Source organism: Oncorhynchus mykiss, chromosome 2 (genome assembly GCF_013265735.2).
Source record: "Oncorhynchus mykiss isolate Arlee chromosome 2, USDA_OmykA_1.1, whole genome shotgun sequence".
NCBI classification, from domain to species: domain Eukaryota; kingdom Metazoa; phylum Chordata; class Actinopteri; order Salmoniformes; family Salmonidae; genus Oncorhynchus; species Oncorhynchus mykiss.
Window position 1 is genome coordinate 69,671,670 of NC_048566.1, and position 24,126 is coordinate 69,695,795.

At 47.1% G+C, this 24,126-nt stretch overlaps 1 protein-coding gene across 4 annotated transcripts in view; it reads right to left on the reverse strand.

Moving 5' to 3' along the window:
- LOC110494902 (breast cancer anti-estrogen resistance protein 1) overlaps nt 1-24,126 on the reverse strand; it is a 118,534-nt gene that overhangs the window by 22,837 nt on the left and 71,571 nt on the right. For all 4 annotated transcript variants that reach the window (XM_036954536.1, XM_036954526.1, XM_036954525.1 and 1 more), the window contains one exon: nt 21,646-22,335. In XM_036954536.1, coding sequence (XP_036810431.1) covers nt 21,646-22,335 — 690 coding nt within the window. The remainder of the gene's footprint in view (nt 1-21,645; nt 22,336-24,126) is intronic.

Genomic DNA, 24,126 nt, shown 5'->3' on the forward strand with positions numbered 1-24,126 from the left:
GGACTGCTCCCTATAGGCCGTCAATATCTCAGCCTGGCCGACAAAGGAAGCATTGGAGCCCATGCAGATGCATGTTAGTGTTCAGCTGATGAGGACCAGGATCAAAGGGTCGTGATTAGCATGACACAGTGACAGAGGAAGTGGATTTCTCCAGTCTGACTGATAGACACTGGATTAGATATAGCCAAGCCACAATCCATACAAAATAATGTAATGACATAGGGCATGGGCAAAGAAGCCCTAAAAAACACTATACTATACAATACAAAAACCTCACTGATACTAACTATACAGACTTGGATAAACTTGGATTAGCTAACACAATGTGACATTGGAACACAGGAGTGATGGTTGCTGATAATGGGCCTCTGTACGCCTATGTAGATATTCCATTAAAAATCTGCCGTTTCCAGCTACAATAGTCATTTACAACATTAACAATGTCTACACTGTATTTCTGATAAATTTTATGTTATTTTAATGGACAACAAAATGTGCTTTTCTTTCAAAAACAAGGCCAAACTTTTGAATGGTAGTGTATATTTGTAGCAACTTGTGCAATATGTTATGAGAAAAAGAAAATCACATTCTTCATTACACCTGCCATATAATTTTTCATTATGAAGCTTAACATTAGTCCCCAGTCACTCTAAAATCAAATTGTATTTTTCACATGTGCCGAATACACACAATTGTAGACCTTACCATGAAACGCTTACTACGGAGAGCGTTATCACACGTCCAGAACAGCTGATGCTCTCATGCATGCTTCAGTGTTGCTTGCCTCGAAGAGAGCATAAAAAGCATTTAGCTCATCTGGTAGGCTCGCGTCACTGGGCAGCTCGCGGTTGGATTTCCCTTTGTAGTCCGTAATAGTTTGCAAGCCCTGCCACATCCAACGAGTGTCGAGCCGGTGTAGTAGGATTCAATCTTAGTCCTGTATTGACGGTTTGCCTGTTTGATGGTTCGTCTGAGGGCATAGCAAGATTTCTTATAAGCGTCCGGATTAGTGTCCCACTCCTTGAAAGCTGCAGCTCTAGCTTTTATCTCGGTGCGGATGTTGCCTGTAATCCATGGCTTCTGGTTGGGATATGTACGTAAAGTCACTGTGGGGACAATGTCGTCGATGTACTTATTGATGACGCCTGTGACTGAGGTGATATATTCCTCAATGCCATTGGATGAATCCTGGAACATATTCCAGTCTGTGCTAGAAAAAACTGTCCTGTAGTGTAGCATCCGCGTCATCTGACCACTTCCCTACTGAGCGAGTCACTGGTAGTTTGTCACACAACACAATATGTCTCAAGTTGAGGGAGAGTGCAATTGGCACACTGACTGCAGGAATGTCCACTTGGGCTGTTGCAGGAGAATTTCAATGTTAATTTGTCTACCATAAGCAACCTCCAACGTTGTTTTAGAGAATTTGGCAGTACGTTCAACAGGCCTCACCCCGCAGACCAATTGTAACCACGCCAGCCCAGGACCTGCACATCCGGCTTCTTCACCTGTGGGATCGTCTGAGACCAGCCATTCAAGCAGCTGATGAAACAGAGTATTTCTGTCTGTAATAAAGCCCTTTTGTGGGGAAAAACTTGTTCTGATTGGCTGGGCCTGGCTCCTCAATGGGGATACCCTCCCAGAACCACCCATGCCCAGTCATGTGAAATCCATAGATTAGGGAATTATTTATTTATTTCAATTGACTGATTTCCTTATATGAACTGTAACTCAGTAAAATCGTTGAAATTCTAGATGTTTCATTTATATTTTTGTTCAGTATAGTTACAGTATGGATTTCAAAACTATATGTTTGCCAGTTAGATATCTTATAACTATTAAGTAAACTGTCTAAAATGTTCCAAAATGCTCTGCAGTTGTGCATTTGGTTTGCTAATTTTGTAGTTAGTTAGCTATCTAGCTAAGTGGTTAGCTTCTTCCAAAATGAAGCTTCACTTGGTAACCTAACAGCAGAGAATCCCCTCCTGGATCAAGAGCCTTGCTGTCTAATATTTGTTTTGTGTGTGCAGCAAACTGTGAGTAGCATTTTTGAGTTACGTGTAAAATTGTATAAGCTGGGATGTCTGTCCTGCAAATAGTTTCGGTCAGAGACTGTATAAGATGTTCACAATACATTTTTAGCATTTAGTTAGCATTCCATATGGAATTTTACATGCACTTGTTAGCATTGCTAACCTTTGGTTTACAGATGCTAAGTGGGGTCTGAAAATAGTGGCCTTTGTGTTCAGTGCCGGTATTACCAAATATCCCTGTGTGGCACAAGGCCAGTATGAAGGTATGACAATCTGGATACCGCCCAAGCATATAATGCAGCAATAGTAATCGATATTTGAATTCACATTCACTAAAATAAATCCATTGTCCATTTTAGATGGTCAGATGAACAAATACACATATACAGTTGAAGTCGGAAGTTTACATACATTTAGGTTGGAGTCATTAAAACTCGTTTTTCAACCACTCCACAAATTTCTTGCTAACAAACTATAGTTTTGGCAAGTCAGTTAGGACATCTACTTTGTGAATGACACAAGTAATTTTTCGAACAATTGTTTACAGACAGATTATTTCATTTATAATTCACTGTATCACAATTCCAGTGGGTCAGAAGTTTACATACACTAAGTTGACTGTGCCTTTAAACAGCTTCTGATAGGCTAATTGACATCATTTGAGTCAATTGGAGGTCTACCTGTGGATGTATTTCAAGACCTACCTTCAAACTCAGTGCCTCTTTGCTTGACATCATTGGAAAATCAAAAGAAATCAGCCAAGACTTTAGAAAAACAATGTAGACCTCCACAAGTCTGGTTCATCCTTGGGAGCAGTTTCCAAATGCCTGAAGGTACCACGTTCATCTGTACAAACAATAGTACGCAAGGATAAACACCATGGGACCACGCAGCCGTCATACCGCTCAGGAAGGAGATGCGTTCTGTCTCCTAGAGATGAACGTACTTTGGTGCGAAAAGTGCAAATCAATCACAGAACAACAGCAAAGGACTTCGTGAAGATGCTGGAGGAAACAGGTACAAAAGTATCTATATCCACAGTAAAACGAGTTCTATATCAACATAACCTAAAAGGCCACTCAACAAGGAAGAAGCCACTGCTCCCAAACCGCCATAAAAAAAGCCAGACTATGGTTTGCAGCTGCACATGGGGACAAAGATCGTACTTTTTGGAGAAATGTCCTCTGGTCTAAAATAGAACTGTTTGGCCATAATGACAATCGTTATGTTTGGAGGAAAAAGGTGGAGGCTTGCAAGCCAAAGAACACCATCCCATGAAACACAGGGGTAGCAGCATGACGGAGGAAAATTATGTGGATATATTGAAGCAACATCTCAAGACATCAGTCAGGAAGTTAAAGCTTGGTCGCAAATGGGTCTTCCAAATGGACAATGACCGCAAGCATACTTCCAAAGTTGTGGCAAATGGCTTAAGGACAACAAAGTAAAGGTATTGTAGTGGCCATCACAAAGCACTGACCTCAATCCTATAGAAAATATGTGGGCAGAACTGAAAAAGCGTGTGCGAGCAAGGAGGCCTACAAACCTGACTCAGTTACACCAGCTTTGTCAGGAAGAATGGGCCATAATTCACCCAACTTATTGTGGGACGCTTGTGGAAGGCTACCTGAAACATTTGACCCAAGTTAAACAATGTAAAGGCAATTCTACCAAATACTAATTGAGTGTATGTAAACTTCTGACCCACTGGGAATAAATCTAAAATCTAATAAAGCTGAAATAAATAATTCACTCTGCTATTATTCTGACATTTCACATTTCTAAGACAGGGAATTTTTACTAGGATTAAATGTCAGGAAAAAAAAAATGAGTTTAAATGATTTTGGCTAAGGTATATGTAAACTTCAGACTTCAACTGTAAACACTTGCATACACAAATTGCACGCACCCTCATGCACCTGCCTTTGCTGTTGATTCTGCTCCCCTTCTCTGGCTCTACTTTGTGGAGGTTACCTCAGTAGCCTGCTGGACTTGGATTTAAGAAACCAATCACATTATTTGCTAATGAAACGTCACAACTCTCCCGGATATTCTAATAATATTTGCTCTCCCAGTCAGGCTGCCTGCCACTTGAAAGGTGACAGCCCAGCTAAACGGGTAATTAAGCCATTGCCCATTAAATAAATCTGACAATCTGCCTCTGTTAATATGTCTCATCCCTGTATCCTTCCTCCATCTCCTCCCCTACAGCTTCCCTTAGTTCCCCATTCATTCAGAACCAGTGTCTAAATAAATTGAGTAGATGTCCTTAACTGACAGCCTATAAACTGAAATAGGACCAAGGAAAAACCCCAGAACAAATTAAATCAACTGAATCAAAGTCATATTTGAATCTCTCCATACAGCAAACTCCCTCCCTCCCTCCCTCTCCCTCCTCCTCCCCCCTTTTCTTTCTCTTCCTTTCCCTGCCTTCAATTCCTAGTCTCTCCAGACAACCCATTCTCCACAGAGCTAGCCAGCTTCACACACGTTTAAAAAACACAGCAGGTGTTTCATCTAACACATCCTAGGACAATATCACACAGCCTCCTCTGCAGCCTTCTCTACCACAAAACACTCATTCTCCTCTCATACTGAGATATAGATCAGATCATAACATGTACTGTATGCTCCACTTGAGTTAAAGAACACCTACCTTTTACAACAACATAGTAACAACATCCCTGTTCCTTTGTGCTAGACGGGTGACGGGATGGAATATGCAAGCACTACTGACAACATGTCATTCTGAGTTTATTCATAATTATTATTCTTGACTTGTGTATTGTCTGGCATGTTTTTCTGGTTCACATGAATGTAAACAGACTACAGAAATATGGATCACACACACCATCATGTTCCTGGGCGCATCACACTACTATTGACAGCAGTAAGTGAGAGTCAGATATCTATCACTTAACCTGGCTCTTATCGACAGATCCTCCATAAGCTATTAAAGAGATTAGAGGGCAACATTATTGGTTTTTGGTAATTGATCACATGGTAACGAGCCAGCCCTATCAATGCCCTCCTTAGCTGGCCCTTAACCTCATCTACGTTAATGGAGGATCCCTCTGAGGCCATGAACTGCATAACTAATGGTGATCAATAGTGTGAATTATCATTGAGGAAGGTGTTGGAGAGGGGAGGGCACGGGGGCACATATGGGCTTTGGCTCTTAGCCAAGTCCTCATCAATAGTGTTGAAAGGCTTCTGTCAATGGGAGTGGGGGGGGGGCGACGGGGGACAACACCCAGCAGCCAGCTGTCACAACATTCTATCAGGTCATAATAATGATGTCACTAAAAGACGAGGAGACATTGAGGTTGTGGAACAATGGGGAGCGGTGCCGCTCTGACCTGAGCCCTCACTGCTTTACTGGGCTGGCAGCTGGCCATAAGGTCTGTCTGTTGGAACAGAGGTCACCCCGAGGAGAGGAACAGATTGTAGACCCCCCCACCACCCACAGTCCACTGACCCCTAACCCAGCTGACACCATGTCTGTCTGTTCAGATCGTTTCAGAACACAAGGGTTTTTTCCAGTCCACCTGCAATAGGAAAGACAAATAAAACTTCTGCTGAGCCTTGTGAAGTGGTCTTTCAAGTGAACAGAGGTCAGAGTACGGAGATTAATATTCCACGTTGGATGTCACGTGTTTTAAAATGAAACTGCTCACATGTTTTAAAATGAAACTGCTCACATGTTTTAAAATGAAACTGCTCACATGTTTTAAAATGAAACTGCTCACATGTTTTAAAATGAAACTGTTCACATGTTTTAAAATGAAACTGCTCACATGTTTTAAAATGAAACTGCTCACATGTTTTAAAATGAAACTGCTCACATGTTTTAAAATGAAACTGCTCACATGTTTTAAAATGAAACTGCTCACATGTTTTAAAATGAAACTGTTCACATGTTTTAAAATGAAACTGCTCACATGTTTTAAAATGAAACTGCTCACATGTTTTAAAATGAAACTGCTCACATGTTTTAAAATGAAACTGCTCACATGTTTTAAAATGAAACTGCTCACATGTTTTAAAATGAAACTGCTCACATGTTTTAAAATTAAACTGCTCACATGTTTTAAAATGAAACTGCTCACATGTTTTAAAATGAAACTGCTCACATGTTTTAAAATGAAACTGCTCACATGTTTTAAAATGAAACTGCTCACGTGTTTTAAAATTAAACTGTTCACATGTTTTAAAATTAAACTGCTCACATGTTTTAAAATTAAACTGCTCACATGTTTTAAAATGAAACTGTTCACATGTTTTAAAATGAAACTGCTCACATGTTTTAAAATGAAACTGCTCACATGTTTTAAAATGAAACTGCTCACATGTTTTAAAATGAAACTGCTCACATGTTTTAAAATGAAACTGCTCACATGTTTTAAAATGAAACTGCTCACATGTTTTAAAATGAAACTGCTCACATGTTTTAAAATGAAACTGCTCACATGTTTTAAAATGACACTGCTCACATGTTTTAAAATTAAACTGTTCACATGTTTTAAAATTAAACTGCTCACATGTTTTAAAATGAAACTGCTCACATGTTTTAAAATGAAACTGCTCACATGTTTTAAAATGAAACTGCTCACATGTTTTAAAATGACACTGCTCACATGTTTTAAAATTAAACTGTTCACATGTTTTAAAATTAAACTGTTCACATGTTTTAAAATGAAACTGCTCACATGTTTTAAAATGAAACTGTTCACATGTTTTAAAATGAAACTGTTCACATGTTTTAAAATGAAACTGCTCACATGTTTTAAAATGAAACTGCTCACATGTTTTAAAATGAAACTGTTCACATGTTTTAAAATGAAACTGTTCACATGTTTTAAAATGAAACTGCTCACATGTTTTAAAATGAAACTGCTCACATGTTTTAAAATGAAACTGCTCACATGTTTTAAAATGAAACTGCTCACGTTTGAACATTTAACTCAGATTTTTATGGCTTCTTTAATACCCATACCATAAGAACTTTTTGATGCTTATAAACACCATTTAGCAGACACTTTTTTCCAAAGTGACTTACTGCGTGCATACATTTTACATATGGGTGGTACCGGGACTCAAACTCACGACCCTGAAGTTACAAGCACCATGCTCTACCAACAGAGGTACAAATGACCACATTTAAACACCTACAGTAGATTCAAACACCTTAGATAAGGTGTTACCAATAACCTAATAATCATAATTTCATACCTATGATTAGGAGAATTCAATGAGATTTAGGTTTTGGTAGAAACTGCAGTCTGAATCTACTGATGTGTGTTTCTGTTACTCCCAGAGGAAGCCCATTTCAGTTCACATGCAGCGTGAGAGTGTTGTAAAGTTAACACAGTGCCCTGACTAGACCATGAATAACAAAGCTCTGAGTGCTATTGCACAAGAAGGGTCAAAGTCCAAATGCTGAGGGGAGTTGAAGTAACTTAATCTTTTTATCTTCATGAGGATTAGGTGGCCGACCTCGCAGGAAAATTCCTCCACATACACCCCCCCCCCACCATCTCCCCCATCTCAGCCTGATGGGAGGCCATCTGTGGCACAAGCTGTGAACATTCCTTTTTTTGTACAGGGGGATAGAGGGATGTGTAGGGGGGACGGGGGGCACTCTGTGTCCTGCTGGCATGGAGGAATCATTCAGTTGTTCAGCAGATGATGACATTCCCTCCAAGCCTCTCTTTTCAATGTTATTTTCCTCATCTTTTCCCGTACATGGCTGAGGGACTGGGGAGTGTTGCCCCTGCCTCGCAGCTGCACAGGTTACAGGCATGATCAGCTGTGATGTCAGCTCCCGTCCCAGCGCAGCACAGGGCATGGCAGGCTGCAGCTGCGTCATGGCAACCCAGCTCCCGGGTCCTCAGCTGGAGTGTGATGTGGCTGCCAGAGAAGAGAGAACTCATCTGCACCGCCGCCCAATCCAAGATGGCGGAGAGAGCGAGAGAGGGAGGCAATGTGGCTGGACACAGTACAGGTTAGACACAGAGCACAGATTACAGGACAGAGGAAAGGTCAAATAAGGGTCAATCGAAGCTGTCCAAAAAGTTGTAATTTTATCCTATATGTACACGGTAAACTGCACATTTATAAATGTATGTGACAAGGTTCCAACAGACCACGTCAGCTATATTTAGTAGTGGCATCGGGTTTCAATTTCCGAGCATGCTCTTAAATAAGGTTTTAATCCTCCCTCAGACATACGGTTGTTTAACCTAACATTTTCAAAGCAGCTGGTGTGTGACCCAGATGAGAGCTGGTATCCCTCCCAGCAGCAGCAGCAGTAAATGGGAGCAGAGAAGTAAAGCCTGGCTGTAGCAGAGTCAGTGTTGGGGGTTGAGACACTGACGCAGGGTGGTAGATTTACAGCCCCATATCCCTGGTTCCCTGGTCCAGGCTGCAGGATTAATCAGAGCCTAATTAACTCCACATTTGTGTCGGAGCTCTCCGGCATGTGGCATGCCCCGGGCCAGTGTGGTTCAGCCTGGTGAGCCTGGCAGGACTGGGGTACAGTACTCCTGGAGACAGGGAGCCCCCAACCACTAATCCGCAAAGACCCCCTCAACAGCCCCACAGGCCTGGGATGCATGCCACACATAGCTGCCATGACTGGGCAGGGCGTGAGTGGCTGGGAGCACCACTCTCTACTCCTCTCTCTGCGTGTTTATCTACAGTCCCCACATAAAACGCCACAATCTTTCTTCAGCATCTCCTGGCAACACAACACTTAGGTCTGTCTCTGCTCTCTCCAACCTATTCATTCGAATGGACGTGACTGCGTTACCGTGGAAACGCAGTGAGAGCGGTATCCAGGCAGTGACAGGGTATCTGTCACAGGACAGGTCAGAGGAGAACAGGAAAAGCTATTCATCTCTACTTTCTATGATTACATAGAGCGATAGTCAAGTGGGAATAGAAATGCTTGTATGTTGTTTGCATCTACTGTATGTTGTTAGCCTAACAATGAGCAGTTGTAAGCATTTCACTGTTAGTCTACACCTGTTTACGAAGCACGTGACAAATAAGATGTGTTTTTAAACATGAATGACAGTAGAACATAGCCCAAAGTAGCATTTGGTCCCCATTATTTCAAGCTTCATGTATTTCCTGTCTCCTTAATGAAGGTTAGTCCATTTTATCCCTGACCCTACTGAGAGGACCGTGAAAACATCAAAGACCCCCTACTGAAGCCGAGACCACTGGGTTTACTACTCACTAATAGGTCCAACCTCACACACCACACACACACACTCACAAACAAACCCATACATGGACACAATCACACACACATCCTCACACTAATGACCCTTCTCAGAAGTCAGGAGTGTGTGCTGAGTTGACAGAGGAGATGCAGTGTGTGTGTGTGTGTGTGTGTGTGTGTGAGGACACGCTGAACCCTGTGTCCCTTCACTCTGACCTGGCCTCTCTCTCTCTCCAGTTTGACTCTCCCAGCCCAGAACAAAGAGTCTCTCTGGTTCCTGTGATATCCCATCCCTTTGATGAGGGCCACTGGATAACACAGAGGCTTGTGAGGACCTGTTGTTTATGCTGAGGGCAGATCCATGTCCCCGTGTCCCTCATTACCCTCCTATCGACTCCCCCCAGTCCCTCCCCTCTATCTGATGCAGGCTTTGTGGGGAGGTGATAACAGGACCAGGGCTGGAATTGTACATGAGAGCCCAAAAAGGCCCCACCCGCGCTCCACTGCTCAGGGCACTGTGTCCCCTCTAATTCCCTCTGCACTCTCTCACTCTACCCTTCCCTCCTTCTCCCTCTTTCCCATACTCCCTTTCTCTACACTATCAGAGCAGAAAATGAGTCCACAGCAGGTAATGGAGGAGAGACCCGGCAGGCAAGAAACAAGGCTTTTAAAAACACACACACACACACACACACACACACACACACACACACACACACACACACACACACACTGAATCACATCTACAGAGGCAGTGTGTGTGACTCACATATAGATTCACCTGGGTCCGTAGTGAGAGGCTATACAGTAGAGATCCCTCAGTGCTACTGACCAATGAGCCCACAGTCAGTGGTGGAAAAAGTACTCAATTATGTCATACTTGAGTAAAAATAAAGATACCTTAAAAGAAAATGACTCAAGAAAAAGTGAGTCACCCAGTAAAATACTATTTCAGTAAAAGTGTAAAAGTATTTGGTTTTAAATATACTTAAGTATCAAATGTAAATGTATAAATAATTTCAACTTCCTTATATTAAGCAAACCAGACGGCACACTCCAACACTCATTTACAAACTAAGCATTTGTGTTTAGTGAGTCCGCCAGATCAGAGGCAGTAGGGAGGACCAGGGATGTTCTCTTGATAAGTGTATGTGGACCATTTTCCTGTCAAAATGTAATGAGTACTTTTGGGTGTCAGGGAAAATGTATGGAGTAAAAAGTACATTCTTTTCTTTAGGAATGTAGTAAAGAAAAAGTTAAAGTTACCAAAAATATAAAAAGTAAAGTACAGCTACACCAAAAAACGACTTAAGTAATACTTGAAAGTATTTTTACTTTGAACCACTGCCCACAGTAAGAACCACTGTGCCAGATGGGCATCCTCTATCTCCTTCGTCCCTGGGTACCGGCATGTACCCACAGCTCACCAGTCCTCAACTCACCCTCATGCACCAACACCCTTCACAGAGAAATGCCTGAGCAGCCACCATCCAAGAGGTTACCACATACCCACACAGTTCCCTTTGGTGATGCCTTGGACTAGAAGAGTGAACTCTGTTCCTATAAAGACTAACCTAACCACTTCAGTACTATGCTGTCCCAAACCAAACACACTTCAAGTTGGGCTTCTAAAGCTTGGGCCCAATTGAAGGCCATAACTGAGGACAGGCAGAGCCATTAAAGCTGCATCCCAGCATTGAGTCATTACTATCCTAGCACTACTGTTACTGCTGGAGCATGGGCTCAGGCTGAGCAGGACTGTCTGGAGCTCCAACCACAGCTACCTGACCCTCCCAGTGTTCTCTTCCCAGAGCACAGCCCAGAACAGCTGGGCAGGGACGCTCACATCTGGAGGCTCTATTTATACACTGTCACAGTCACACAGACCCAGTGCCACAACATTCTGAATGTATTCTGAATGCATGGTGGAGCACCGTGCAGAGATGCTTATCCAGTCACTCAGCTCCAGCTCTACATTACATTGCAGTGGAAAGGCCCGGGGAGCAAGGAGTCTAACGACTGTCACTGTCGTTCTGCCCCTGAACAAGGGGCAGATAACAAATAAATAAAGGTCAAATTAAAAAATAAAAAATAAAAATTGAGCAGCGTGGGGCAAGGCCTCCCTCTCTCTCTCTCCCCCTCCCTCCCTCTCTCTGCTCGGGCATGTGCAGTGATGTGGGCCGAATCAAAGAGCCCCTTTTAGAAGGGCACTCAATGCTCACCAATTAGGCCCAGAGATACCCTTTTAATCTATGGAGACATTAACCCCAGAGTGCCGCAGAGCACTGCCTACATTCACACAATCAGACAGGAACGCTTTCGTGGTCAGGAGGATGTCTCCGCTTACATAGACAGAGAAAGTGAGGGAGGGTATGGGAGGAGGAGAGATATAGAACAGGAGGGAAGAAAGAAAAGAGACTCCTAAAAAGAATTTGGATTGTGATAGAGTGTGTGGCAGAGAAGAGAAGAGCTCCTCTGGCACCCAGGCTGAGACGAAGCGAAGCTACAGAGGCCGTGTGGGAGTGAGGTACAGAGACGCCGTGTGGGAGTGAGGTACAGAGAGAGGCCGTGTGGGAGTGAGGTACAGAGAGGCCGTGTGGGAGTGAGGTACAGAGAGAGGCCGTGTGGGAGTGAGGTACAGAGAGGCCGTGTGGGAGTGAGGTACAGAGAGAGGCCGTGTGGGAGTGAGGTACAGAGAGGCCGTGTGGGAGTGAGGTACAGAGAGAGGCCGTGTGGGAGTGAGGTACAGAGAGGCCGTGTGGGAGTGAGGTACAGAGAGAGGCCTTGTGGGAGTGAGGTACAGAGAGAGGCCGTGTGGGAGTGAGGTACAGAGAGGCCGTGTGGGAGTGAGGTACAGAGAGGCCGTGTGGGAGTGAGGTACAGAGAGAGGCCGTGTGGGAGTGAGGTACAGAGAGAGGCCGTGTGGGAGTGAGGTACAGAGAGGCCGTGTGGGAGTGAGGTACAGAGAGAGGCCGTGTGGGAGTGAGGTACGGAGAAAGGCCGTGTGGGAGTGAGGTACAGAGAGAGGCCTTGTGGGAGTGAGGCACAGAGAGAGGCCGTGTGGGAGTGAGGTACAGAGAGAGGCCGTGTGGGAGTGAGGTACAGAGAGGCCGTGTGGGAGTGAGGTACAGAGAGAGGCCGTGTGGGAGTGAGGTACAGAGAGGCCGTGTGGGAGTGAGGTACAGAGAGAGGCCGTGTGGGAGTGAGGTACAGAGATGCCGTGTGGGAGTGAGGTACAGAGAGAGGCCTTGTGGGAGTGAGGTACAGAGAGAGGCCGTGTGGGAGTGAGGTACAGAGAGGCCGTGTGGGAGTGAGGTACAGAGAGGCCGTGTGGGAGTGAGGTACAGAGAGAGGCCGTGTGGGAGTGAGGTACAGAGAGAGGCCGTGTGGGAGTGAGGTACAGAGAGGCCGTGTGGGAGTGAGGTACAGAGAGAGGCCGTGTGGGAGTGAGGTACGGAGAAAGGCCGTGTGGGAGTGAGGTACAGAGAGAGGCCTTGTGGGAGTGAGGCACAGAGAGAGGCCGTGTGGGAGTGAGGCACAGAGAGAGGCAGTGTGGGAGTGAGGTACAGAGAGAGGCCGTGTGGGAGTGAGGAACAGAGAGAGACCGTGTGGGAGTGAGACACAGAGAGAGTCCGTGTGGGAGTGAGACACAGAGAGAGGCCGTGTGGGAGTGAGGTACAGAGAGAGGCAGTGTGGGAGTGAGGTACAGAGAGAGGCAGGGCACATAGAAACGTGTGGGTTACAGCTAAAGAAGGCCACAAAATTACAAGCCCATGAGGCAATAACGGGAATACAAAGCACCCATCTCATCTCTATGGATGAGCACACTTCCAAACCCCGGACTGACAGCTGCACTGCTTTTAGACGGATGCTCCAGTCTGCGGAAGAGTGCCTCCTCGCCGTGAACACCCATCTACAGTATCTCTCTCTTTTCCCTCCTCACATTCACTCTCTCTTTCAATTCAATTCTCTTTCTCCCTCTCACACAGACACACATACGTGCCTGCACGTTCACATATATGTGGGTGCTCACACGTACACGTAAGGTGCTACCATATTTGGAGCTACCATATTTAGTATATTTATGTGCTAGATGGGTGAAGAGATAATGTCCTGTGCTCAGTGAGAGCTATACCTACAGGCAGCAGATATACCTACAGGCAGCAGATACACCTACAGGCAGCAGTTACACCTACAGGCAGCAGTTACACCTACAGGCAGCAGTTACACCTACAGGCAGCAGATACACCTACAGGCAGCAGATACACCTACAGGCAGCAGATACACCTACAGGCAGCAGATACACCTACAGGCAGCAGATACACCTACAGGCAGCAGATACACCTACAGGCAGCAGATACACCTACAGGCAGCAGATACACCTACAGGCAGCAGATACACCTACAGGCAGCAGTTACACCTACAGGCAGCAGATACACCTACAGGCAGCAGTTACACCTACAGGCAGCAGTTACACCTACAGGCAGCAGATACACCTACAGGCAGCAGTTACACCTACAGGCAGCAGATACACCTACAGGCAGCAGTTACACCTACAGGCACCAGATACACCTACAGGCACCAGTTACACCTACAGGCAGCAGATACACCTACAGGCAGCAGATACACCTACAGGCAGCAGTTACACCTACAGGCAGCAGTTACACCTACAGGCAGCAGATACACCTACAGGCAGCAGTTACACCTACAGGCACCAGATACACCTACAGGCAGCAGATACACCTACAGGCACCAGATACACCTACAGGCAGCAGATACACCTACAGGCAGCAGATACACCTACAGGCAGCAGTTACACCTACAGACAGCAGATACACCTACAGGCAGCAGTTACACCTACAGGCAGCAGATATACCTACAGGCAGCAGTTACACCTACAGGCAGCAGTTACACCTACAGGCAGCAGTTACATCTACAGGCAGCAGATACACCTACAGGCAGCAGTTACATCTACAGGCAGCAGATACACCTACAGGCAGCAGTTACACCTACAGGCAGCAGATACACCTACAGGCAGCAGATACACCTACAGGCAGCAGTTACACCTACAGGCAGCAGTTACATCTACAGGCAGCAGATACACCTACAGGCAGCAGTTACACCTACAGGCAGCAGATACACCTACAGGCAGCAGATACACCTACAGGCAGCAGTTACACCTACAGGCAGCAGATACACCTACAGGCAGCAGTTACACCTACAGGCACCAGATACACCTACAGGCAGCAGTTACACCTACAGGCAGCAGATACACCTACAGGCAGCAGATACACCTACAGGCAGCAGATACATCTACAGGCAGCAGATACACCTACAGGCAGCAGTTACACCTACAGGCAGCAGATACACCTACAGGCAGCAGATACACCTACAGGCAGCAAATACACCTACAGGCAGCAGTTACACCTACAGGCAGCAGATACACCTACAGGCAGCAGTTACACCTACAGGCAGCAGATACACCTACAGGCAGCAGTTACACCTACAGGCAGCAGATACACCTACAGGCAGCAGTTACACCTACAGGCAGCAGTTACATCTACAGGCAGCAGATACACCTACAGGCAGCAGTTACACCTACAGGCAGCAGATACACCTACAGGCAGCAGATACACCTACAGGCAGCAGATACACCTACAGGCAGCAGATACACCTACAGGCAGCAGTTACACCTACAGGCAGCAGTTACACCTACAGGCAGCAGATACACCTACAGGCAGCAGTTACACCTACAGGCAGCAGTTACACCTACAGGCAGCAGATACACCTACAGGCAGCAGATACACCTACAGGCAGCAGATACACCTACAGGCAGCAGATACACCTACAGGCAGCAGTTACACCTACAGGCAGCAGATACACCTACAGGCAGCAGATACACCTACAGGCAGCAGTTACACCTACAGGCAGCAGATACACCTACAGGCAGCAGTTACATCTACAGGCAGCAGATACACCTACAGGCAGCAGATACACCTACAGGCAGCAGTTACATCTACAGGCAGCAGATACACCTACAGGCAGCAGTTACACCTACAGGCAGCAGATACACCTACAGGCAGCAGTTACACCTACAGGCACCAGTTACATCTACAGGCAGCATATATACCTACAGGCAGCAGATACACCTACAGGCAGCAGTTACACCTACAGGCAGCAGATACACCTACAGGCAGCAGTTACACCTACAGGCAGCAGATACACCTACAGGCAGCAGTTACACCTACAGGCAGCAGATATACCTACAGGCAGCAGTTACACCTACAGGCAGCAGTTACACCTACAGGCAGCAGTTACATCTACAGGCAGCAGATACACCTACAGGCAGCAGTTACACCTACAGGCAGCAGATACACCTACAGGCAGCAGTTACACCTACAGGCACCAGATACACCTACAGGCAGCAGATACAACTACAGGCAGCAGTTACACCTACAGGCAGCAGATACACCTACAGGCAGCATATACACCTACAGGCAGCAGATACACCTACAGGCAGCAGATACACCTACAGGCAGCAGATACACCTACAGGCAGCAGATACACCTACAGGCAGCAGATACACCTACAGGCAGCAGTTACACCTACAGGCAGCAGTTACATCTACAGGCAGCAGATACACCTACAGGCAGCAGATACACCTACAGGCAGCAGTTACACCTACAGGCAGCAGTTACACCTACAGGCAGCAGTTACATCTACAGGCAGCAGATACACCTACAGGCAGCAGTTACACCTACAGGCAGCAGATACACCTACAGGCAGCAGTTACACCTACAGGCAGCAGTTACATCTACAGGCAGCAGTTACACCTACAGGCAGCAGTTACACCTACAGGCAGCAGATACACCTACAGGCAGCAGATACACCTACAGGCAGCAGTTACACCTACAGGCAGCAGATACACCTACAGGCAGCATGCAGTCATTTCTTCAGCAGCAGATCACACACACCTTCATTTTCTCTCCCCTCACGTCTCACTCTCTTCCCTCACTCCACAATGACCCCTCCCCCAAAATGTCTGCCTGCTCCCCCATCTCCTCCTCCCTACATTTCAGGTGAGCGCCCACCAGGTCTTTTTAAACACTCCTGAGATTACACATTTACTTTCAGAGCAGGGAGTCCACAAAACCACCAGCAGAATCTCAATCCACAGAGCAGAGCAGAGGAGAGGAGATGAGCTTGTGCTGTTAGCCCTGGGCAGCCTGCTCCTTATCACAGCGTCTCTCACCTGCAAACAGGCCAGGGTCATTAGAGGCTGCAGGTGATAAGAAGGCTTGATCTACCTACCTCGGCCTAATCAAAGGAACCCAGGTTCAAACAGGCCGTCCTGCCTCCACCTCTCCCCTAACCATCTGCTTCACACAAAGCAATGAGCTCGGCCATGAACGTGTCATTCAGTCACAGACACACATTGTACTTTGAATACTTTCTAGACAGTTGCAGGAGAGTGAGGTTGTAAAGATCAGGTAGCTCCAGTCCTCACTCAGAGTGGTGTCTGTCATTCCTCCCTTCAGTCAAAGCCTGAGTGGTGCAACTCTCAAGCCTCTATCAGCTTAGCAGTTATCACGAGTAGATCAGTGGATTCTCCTACAGACATACAAGAGCAAGTTCATGACCTCTAATAGCAACACTGCTAAAGGCACTGAGGGCGATAGCTAAGAGTCTTCATAACTGTGATCAAAGAAATACTTTCTGATGAACTGGGTTGCAGAGACACAGAGTGCAGTGGCGTTTTCAGCTCCAACGCAGCTGGGTGTTTACTGAGGCCACTCAGGTTCTGTGTCGGTCCTCTCAGAAGGGAAGAGGACGCAGGGACAGCGGTGAATTGTTTACTTGTTCCTTTCTCCGGCTGGGCTAAGCTGTTGCCATGGTTTGAAGAGGAGGTGGGGGTTGTTTTTTGGGGCGGCTGGGTGGCATACCAATGCAGCATAAATGTATTAGGTAGAAAACTGAAAAACACAGTCGGATGGAGAGTGGGGACTGAGCGAAAGGAGAGGGGGGGGGGGGGGGGGGCTGAGGAATTCCAGCCTCTTGGAGGAGTGTGTCAGGGTTTTGAAGGGCGCGTGCCACAACGCCCCTCCTCAGACGTTCTGTTTGATGTAAAGCCTGCTAACCAATCACAGTTGTTAAATAAATAAATAGTTAGTTAAATAGTTAACTAAATAGTTAGTTAAATAGTTAGTTAAATAGTTAGTTAAATAGTTAACTAAATAGTTAGTTAAATAGTTAGTTAAATAGTTAGTTAAATAGTTAGTTAAATAGTTAACTAAATAGTTAGTTAGATAGTTAGTTAAATAGTTAGTTAAATAGTTAGTTAAATAGTTAGTTAAATAGCTACCTGGACTTCCTTAACTGTCACTTTATTCCTAGTTATATGTACATACCTACCTCAATGACCTCATAGCCCTGCACATCGAATCAGGTACTGGTACCCCGTGTATATAGTATGGCCAAGTCATCGTTACTCATTTTGTATTTATTAATACTTTTATTATTACCTGTTTTACTTTTCTATTATTTCTCTATGTTCCTTCTCTCTGCATTGTTGGGAAGGGCCCGTCAGTAAGCATTTCACTGTTAGTCCACACCTGTTGTTTACCAAGCATGTAATGAATAAAATGTGATGCCAGTCCATCTGAGGAAAAGGCTGAGGGGGTCGGGCCTGCCTCCACAACATACCCCGATTAAAAGACAAAACCAAGCTAGCAGCATAACAACATCACACTGTGGAGATGGGGTTAGAGTGAGATTCTGAGTGTGTGTTAAGCTTCCTGCTTTTCAGATGCTTTGCCAAGTGTTCTGTGTAGCTGTAACCTTGTATTTGTACTAGTTTCTACCTCCTCCGGCAGCAAAGGATGATGAGACAATGCCTGGGTTTTTCATCACTCCCTAATTAGTGTTCATCCCAGTTTGTATGTGAGAGCTTTGTGTGTGTGTGTGTATGTGTTGGCTCGATGTCTGTCATCTCTTCTCTCAGCAGGAACTCCTTATCTTGTATTGAGAAACTGGTGTTGGTGGAGTAGGGGGGTGGGGTGAAGTGGTTCAGTACGGGCACAAGGACAAGTGATAACAATTAAGGGCATTCACAAGGTAAATGCGTGCATAAAGAACCTGCACACCACAGCGTTAAGAGCTAAATTAGCTCATGCGTCAGTGAAGAATTACCTTGATAAAAATCTCTACCACTTCACCACCATCTTAGGCAATTCAGATCCTGCCAGTGCCACTAACTTGAGGCTGTGGTGAGATAAAACCATAGGGGATTTTCACCTGTACTACTCCCTACTGGTGTTGTTTCTCCTCCCTGTACTGCCTGGTGCTGCTTCTCCTCCCTCCTCCCTGTACTGCCTGGTACTGCTTCTCCTCCCTCCTCCCTGTACTGCCTGGTGCTGCTTCTCCTCCCTCCTCCCTGTACTGCCTGGTGCTGCTTCTCCTCCCTCCTCCCTGTACTGCCTGGTGCTGCTTCTCCTCCCTCCTCCCTGTACTGCCTGGTGCTGCTTCTCCTCCCTCCTCCCTGTACTGCCTGGTGCTGCTTCTCCTCCCTCCTCCCTGTACTGCCTGGTGCTGCTTCTCCTCCCTCCTCCCTGTACTGCCTGGTGCTGCTTCTCCTCCCTCCTCCCTGTACTTCCTGGTGCTGCTTCTCCTCTCTCCTCCCTGTACTGCCTGGTGCGGCTTCTCCTCCCTCCTCCCTGTACTGCCTGGTGCTGCTTCTCCTCCCTCCTCCCTGTACTGCCTGGTGCTGCTACTCCTCCCTCCTCCCTATACTGCCTGGTGTTGCTTCTCCTCCCTCCTCCCTGTACTGCCTGCTGATGACATACAGTACATGACGCTAAGAGCATTCCAAAAGACTGAGGCATCACTCTACAATCATCCAATGGAACATTTGGAAACACCCTGCTCTAGGCTGGAGTGTGAACTCTGTTGAAGTCCTCTGATCGTCTTATCACCAGGCAGGAGCTGTCATGGAAATTATGTTGCTCCTCATAGATCCTTTCCGCTGTGACTCTGTGAGCCCTGGCCTGAGTGGAGCAGTTGTCTAAGTCACTGCATCTCAGTGCTAGAGGCGACACTACATACCCTGGTTCGATCCCGGGCTGTATCACAACCGGCGGTGATGGGAGTCCCATAGGGCGGCGAACAATTGGCCCAGTGTTGTCAGGGTTAGGGGAGGTTTGGCCGGGGTAGCCCGTCATTGTAAAATAAGAATTTGTTCTTAACTGACTTGCCTAGTTAAATACAATCTTTGATTCACTGATGCCTTTCTCTGATGTCGCTCATGTCACCTCAAACAGAGGTTGTCTCAGCCTATGAGCCATTCACTCTCTTTTTCTACAGCTGTTATTCTCCTCTCGTTTTCAGGTTGTTTTCTGGTTGCACCCATTAATCATTGGTGACAGGTCAAAGGTTCAACACACAGCAGGGGGACACAAAGGTTCAACACACAGCAGGGGGACACAAAGGTTCAACACACAGCAGGGGGACACAAAGGTTCAACACACAGCAGGGGGACACAAAGGTTCAACACACAGCAGGGGACACAAAGGTTCAACACACAGCAGGGGGACACAAAGGTTCAACACACAGCAGGGGACACAAAGGTTCAACACACAGCAGGGGGACACAAAGGTTCAACACACAGCAGGGGGACACAAAGGTTCAACACACAGCAGGGGGACACAAAGGTTCAACACACAGCAGGGGGACACAAAGGTTCAACACACAGCAGGGGGACACAAAGGTTCAACACACAGCAGGGGGACACAAAGGTTCAACACACAGCAGGGGGACACAAAGGTTTGTCACACAGCAGGGGGACACAAAGGTTCAACACACAGCAGGGGGACACAAAGGTTCAACACACAGCAGGGGGACACAAAGGTTCAACACACAGCAGGGGGACACAAAGGTTCAACACACAGCAGGGGACACAAAGGTTCAACACACAGCAGGGGACACAAAGGTTCAACACACAGCAGGGGGACACAAAGGTTCAACACACAGCAGGGGGACACAAAGGTTCAACACACAGCAGGGGGACACAAAGGTTTGTCACACAGCAGGGGGACACAAAGGTTCAACACAGCAGGGGGACACAAAGGTTCAACACACAGAAGGGGGACACAAAGGTTCAACACACAGCAGGGGGACACAAAGGTTCAACACACAGCAGGGGACACAAAGGTTCAACACACAGCAGGGGACACAAAGGTTCAACACACAGCAGGGGACACAAAGGTTCAACACACAGCAGGGGGACACAAAGGAAGGTTCAACACACAGCAGGGGGACACAAAGGTTCAACACACAGCAGGGGGACACAAAGGAAGGTTCAACACACAGCAGGGGACATAAAGGTTCAACACACAGCAGGGGGACACAAAGGTTCAACACACAGCAGGGGACACAAAGGCAATGTATGCTTTGCTTTGTCAGTCACTCACTATTGTACATTTCACTCTCTTTTCCTTCTGTGTGATTCAGTATTTCCGAGTCATCTCAGGACTTATTGAGAGGCAGATTTTCAACATGGCAAGGCCCATCTCCCGCTCCCCTCTGTGAGGGACAAATCCCTGTGGTCATGCCTCTCAGAGACCCCTGCTAGGGGTTAGGGTGGGTGGGGGGGGGGCTATAGGATTAGATATACTATACTGTATATATTATATAATCCCTTTTCTATGGCAGCAGCAGCCTCATTTAAGACGGTGAGCTGTCTCATGTGCGACGCCCCCTCCTGCAGGGACCAGGTGCACCTTGTCGCTGCCTCCACATCACTCTCCCATCATCATCATCACACTTCACTTCCCAGCGCTGCTCTCACACATGGCTGAGTGCACTAAGGCAGGCCTGGGGGGCACTCCCTGCAGAACACCAGTCACAACACACTGCACTGTTACCACACTGCCTGGCTGGTACTGGTACCCCCTCCCCTTCCAGCCTGCTGCCTAACAGATCAAAACGCTTACTCACCCAACTTCAGGAGATAGATACCTGAATTATTAAACACCCCATTATTTATTCCAATGTCTGTCCCCCTCTCCTCCCCCCATCCCCCCTCTCTCTCTTTTGGGTTTTCTTTTATCATTCTATCCTGTTTTCTTTCCTGTCATCCCTGTGGCTTTGAAAATGACAGGGAACCTTGAGCTGTTGTTTAGAGTGAGAACAGACAGAGACTGGAGGACATGAGGGAAAAACAATAACAGGAAGATGCTCAGATCCCAACCAGGATGAGGTCAGATGACAATGAGAGCTTAAACCAGCTATTTTGGACCTGAATGCCTAACGAGACCGTCTGTATTTATGGTTTTAGAGGAATGTGTTTGTTGTGTTATGTGAATAAGTGTCTCAAAACGTTTTTCTTACCTTTCCTAGAGGTTTAGAGTCCCAGCTCCTCTTTTCTATGGAGGGGGGGATCTGAGTCTGGTTCAGTGAGGGGGGAACCTGGTAGATATCCTGCCCAGGAACAGGCCCTCTTGCTGAAGGGGGCACCTGGTAGATGTCCTGGACAGGAGCTGGCCCCATGGAGGGAGGCACCTGGTAGATGTCCTGAACAGGGGCGTGGTACTGCTTCTGGGCGAGCATGGGGGCCTTGGGTGGGGCTTGGGGGCCCGTGGGTATCTGGTACAGGCTTGAAGGGGAGGGCTTGCCATGGTTGGGGGGCATCATGTAGATGCTGTCGGGTAGGGCGGGGACAGGACCAGGGTTGGAGAAGGCAGGGTGCATGGCTGTGTACTGGGAGGAGGGGGAGGACTTAGTGTAGGCACTCTGCGGGGTGAAGGCCAGCTGGCTCAGGCTCTGGGTCTGGGCAGAGCCAGCCTGGGAGGCCTGGAGGAGTGGAGGCTGCTGCTGCTGGCCCGCCTTGTCATACATGCCCACCAGGATCTTGAGTCGGTTGCCGGGGACGATGCCCTGGCGTCCATGCAGAGAGCAGAGCCACCAGCCGTCCAGACCCTGGGTGTCCCGCTCCAATACCGTCATGATATCACCCTTCCGGAAGGACAGCTCGTCTGGGGACTCGGCCACATTGTCGTACAGGGCCTTGGCCAACACGTTCTGCAGAAGACAGGAAAGAGAGGGTTAGTTCATTATTGCTTAACATTTACAGAAAAGATGTGTCTCCTACTACTGTTGTAGTACCCTTCAGTGAGAAAGAACTCTTGCTTCCATAATGTTGGACTGTCACATGCCCTAGTGCTGGTGCAGGCTGACTCCCCAGACTTAAGGCCTTCCAGGACAGTGAAATAACTATAATTTACAGCTGACACCTAGCAGGACACAACACAGGCTCCATCTGTCTGCCCAGAGCAAACAGCCACCCACTCACTTTGGGACGCTTTGAAACTAAACTAATATTTGGAGTGCAACCCTGACCAGTACCTCCTCCTCTCCCTTCCCTGGCACTAGTACAGAGTGGTACGACAAGCCTGGCATGGGGCCAGATCACTCACACACACACACACACACACACACACACACACACACACACACACACACACACACACACACACACACACACACACACACACGGCCCCTTCAAGTGGCCCCCTTCACTAGACCTCAGGTCACACACAGTCCTCCATCAATGTCCCCAAGCTAAATTAACTAAGTCTGATTAGTTAATTGTGAGGAGCCTCCACTTCCTGATTTATTGCCTGGCTTCCCGTTGTCCAACTTAGTGTCTTTGTGTTTAATAAGAGAGGAAGAGAGAGTGAGAGTCAATACTGCCGTATTAATCAGAGGGGCCTCTCATTCCTTGCTCCTATTCATCTGTCTATTCAGCACCCAGGCCTCTACCGAGGAGCAATGCCACACAGGACACAGGGCTGATCCTTTACGTGTCCAGAGAGCTTCCGCTCTGTCTCCCGCCCGCTTGCACATGGCTCGCTCCCTCCCCAGCCCAGATTGACTATCACTGGGATAAGGATGTTTGTGCCGAGCCTGACTGGGTGTGGGGAGCGGGGTTCAAGGCAGGAGATAGTGTGCCTCTGCTCACAGTGTAGTTATTTATATGGTGTCGTCTTGTCAGGAAGGTTCCCCCGTCTAAAACCCATTATAACACACCCTGACCTGACAACCCCCCCTCTCTCGGTCATTCTCTCTGATACAGATACACACACACACACACACGTACACGTGCAGGCACGCACACACATAGGTGCTCAATACCAGTAATAAAATGTCCCACATTCTTTGTGCTGCCTGAATCCCAGTCAGGTAAGAAATGTACCATCCCCCATCCTGGCTCCTTCAGTCTCATGATGAGATATCAAACACCCCTGTTCCACTGCCAGATAGAGACAATTACAACAGACCCTGGGTTGCCTTCTCTCTGTGTGCCAGATATTGTCAATTATAAACATGTGTGATTATTGTGCTATAACATTACCCTGACGGTAATGGCAATGTTAATGTACGTTCAGATGTTCCCTATATGTAGTCAACGTAAGGAATCAGAATTGTCCCCGTGCTGAGTGAGGGTTGCTGTGATGTGATGCATCGCTGTCTGCGTCATGTGTATTCAGGGATTGACTCAGAGCATATTGGGATGGTGATGAATGCAGGGCTGTGTGCTGGTCTATTGGAGGGACAGTCAGGGCCTATCTCCCGGTCACAGTCTGATGAATGGCCTTCTTGTAATGGGAGAGGGACAGCTGCTCTGAGTCCACGACCCATCACGCCTGAGGAGGTTCTGGACGGGCAGATCCACACACACAGCGCCCTACTATAGCCTCTGAGTGGTTCTCTTGTGGCCAGAAGCTGTCTGCGATGTCACCATGCAGGCCGAACACACACTGACCAGGCAGAGACACATAAACACACACACTGACACACACACACTGATTG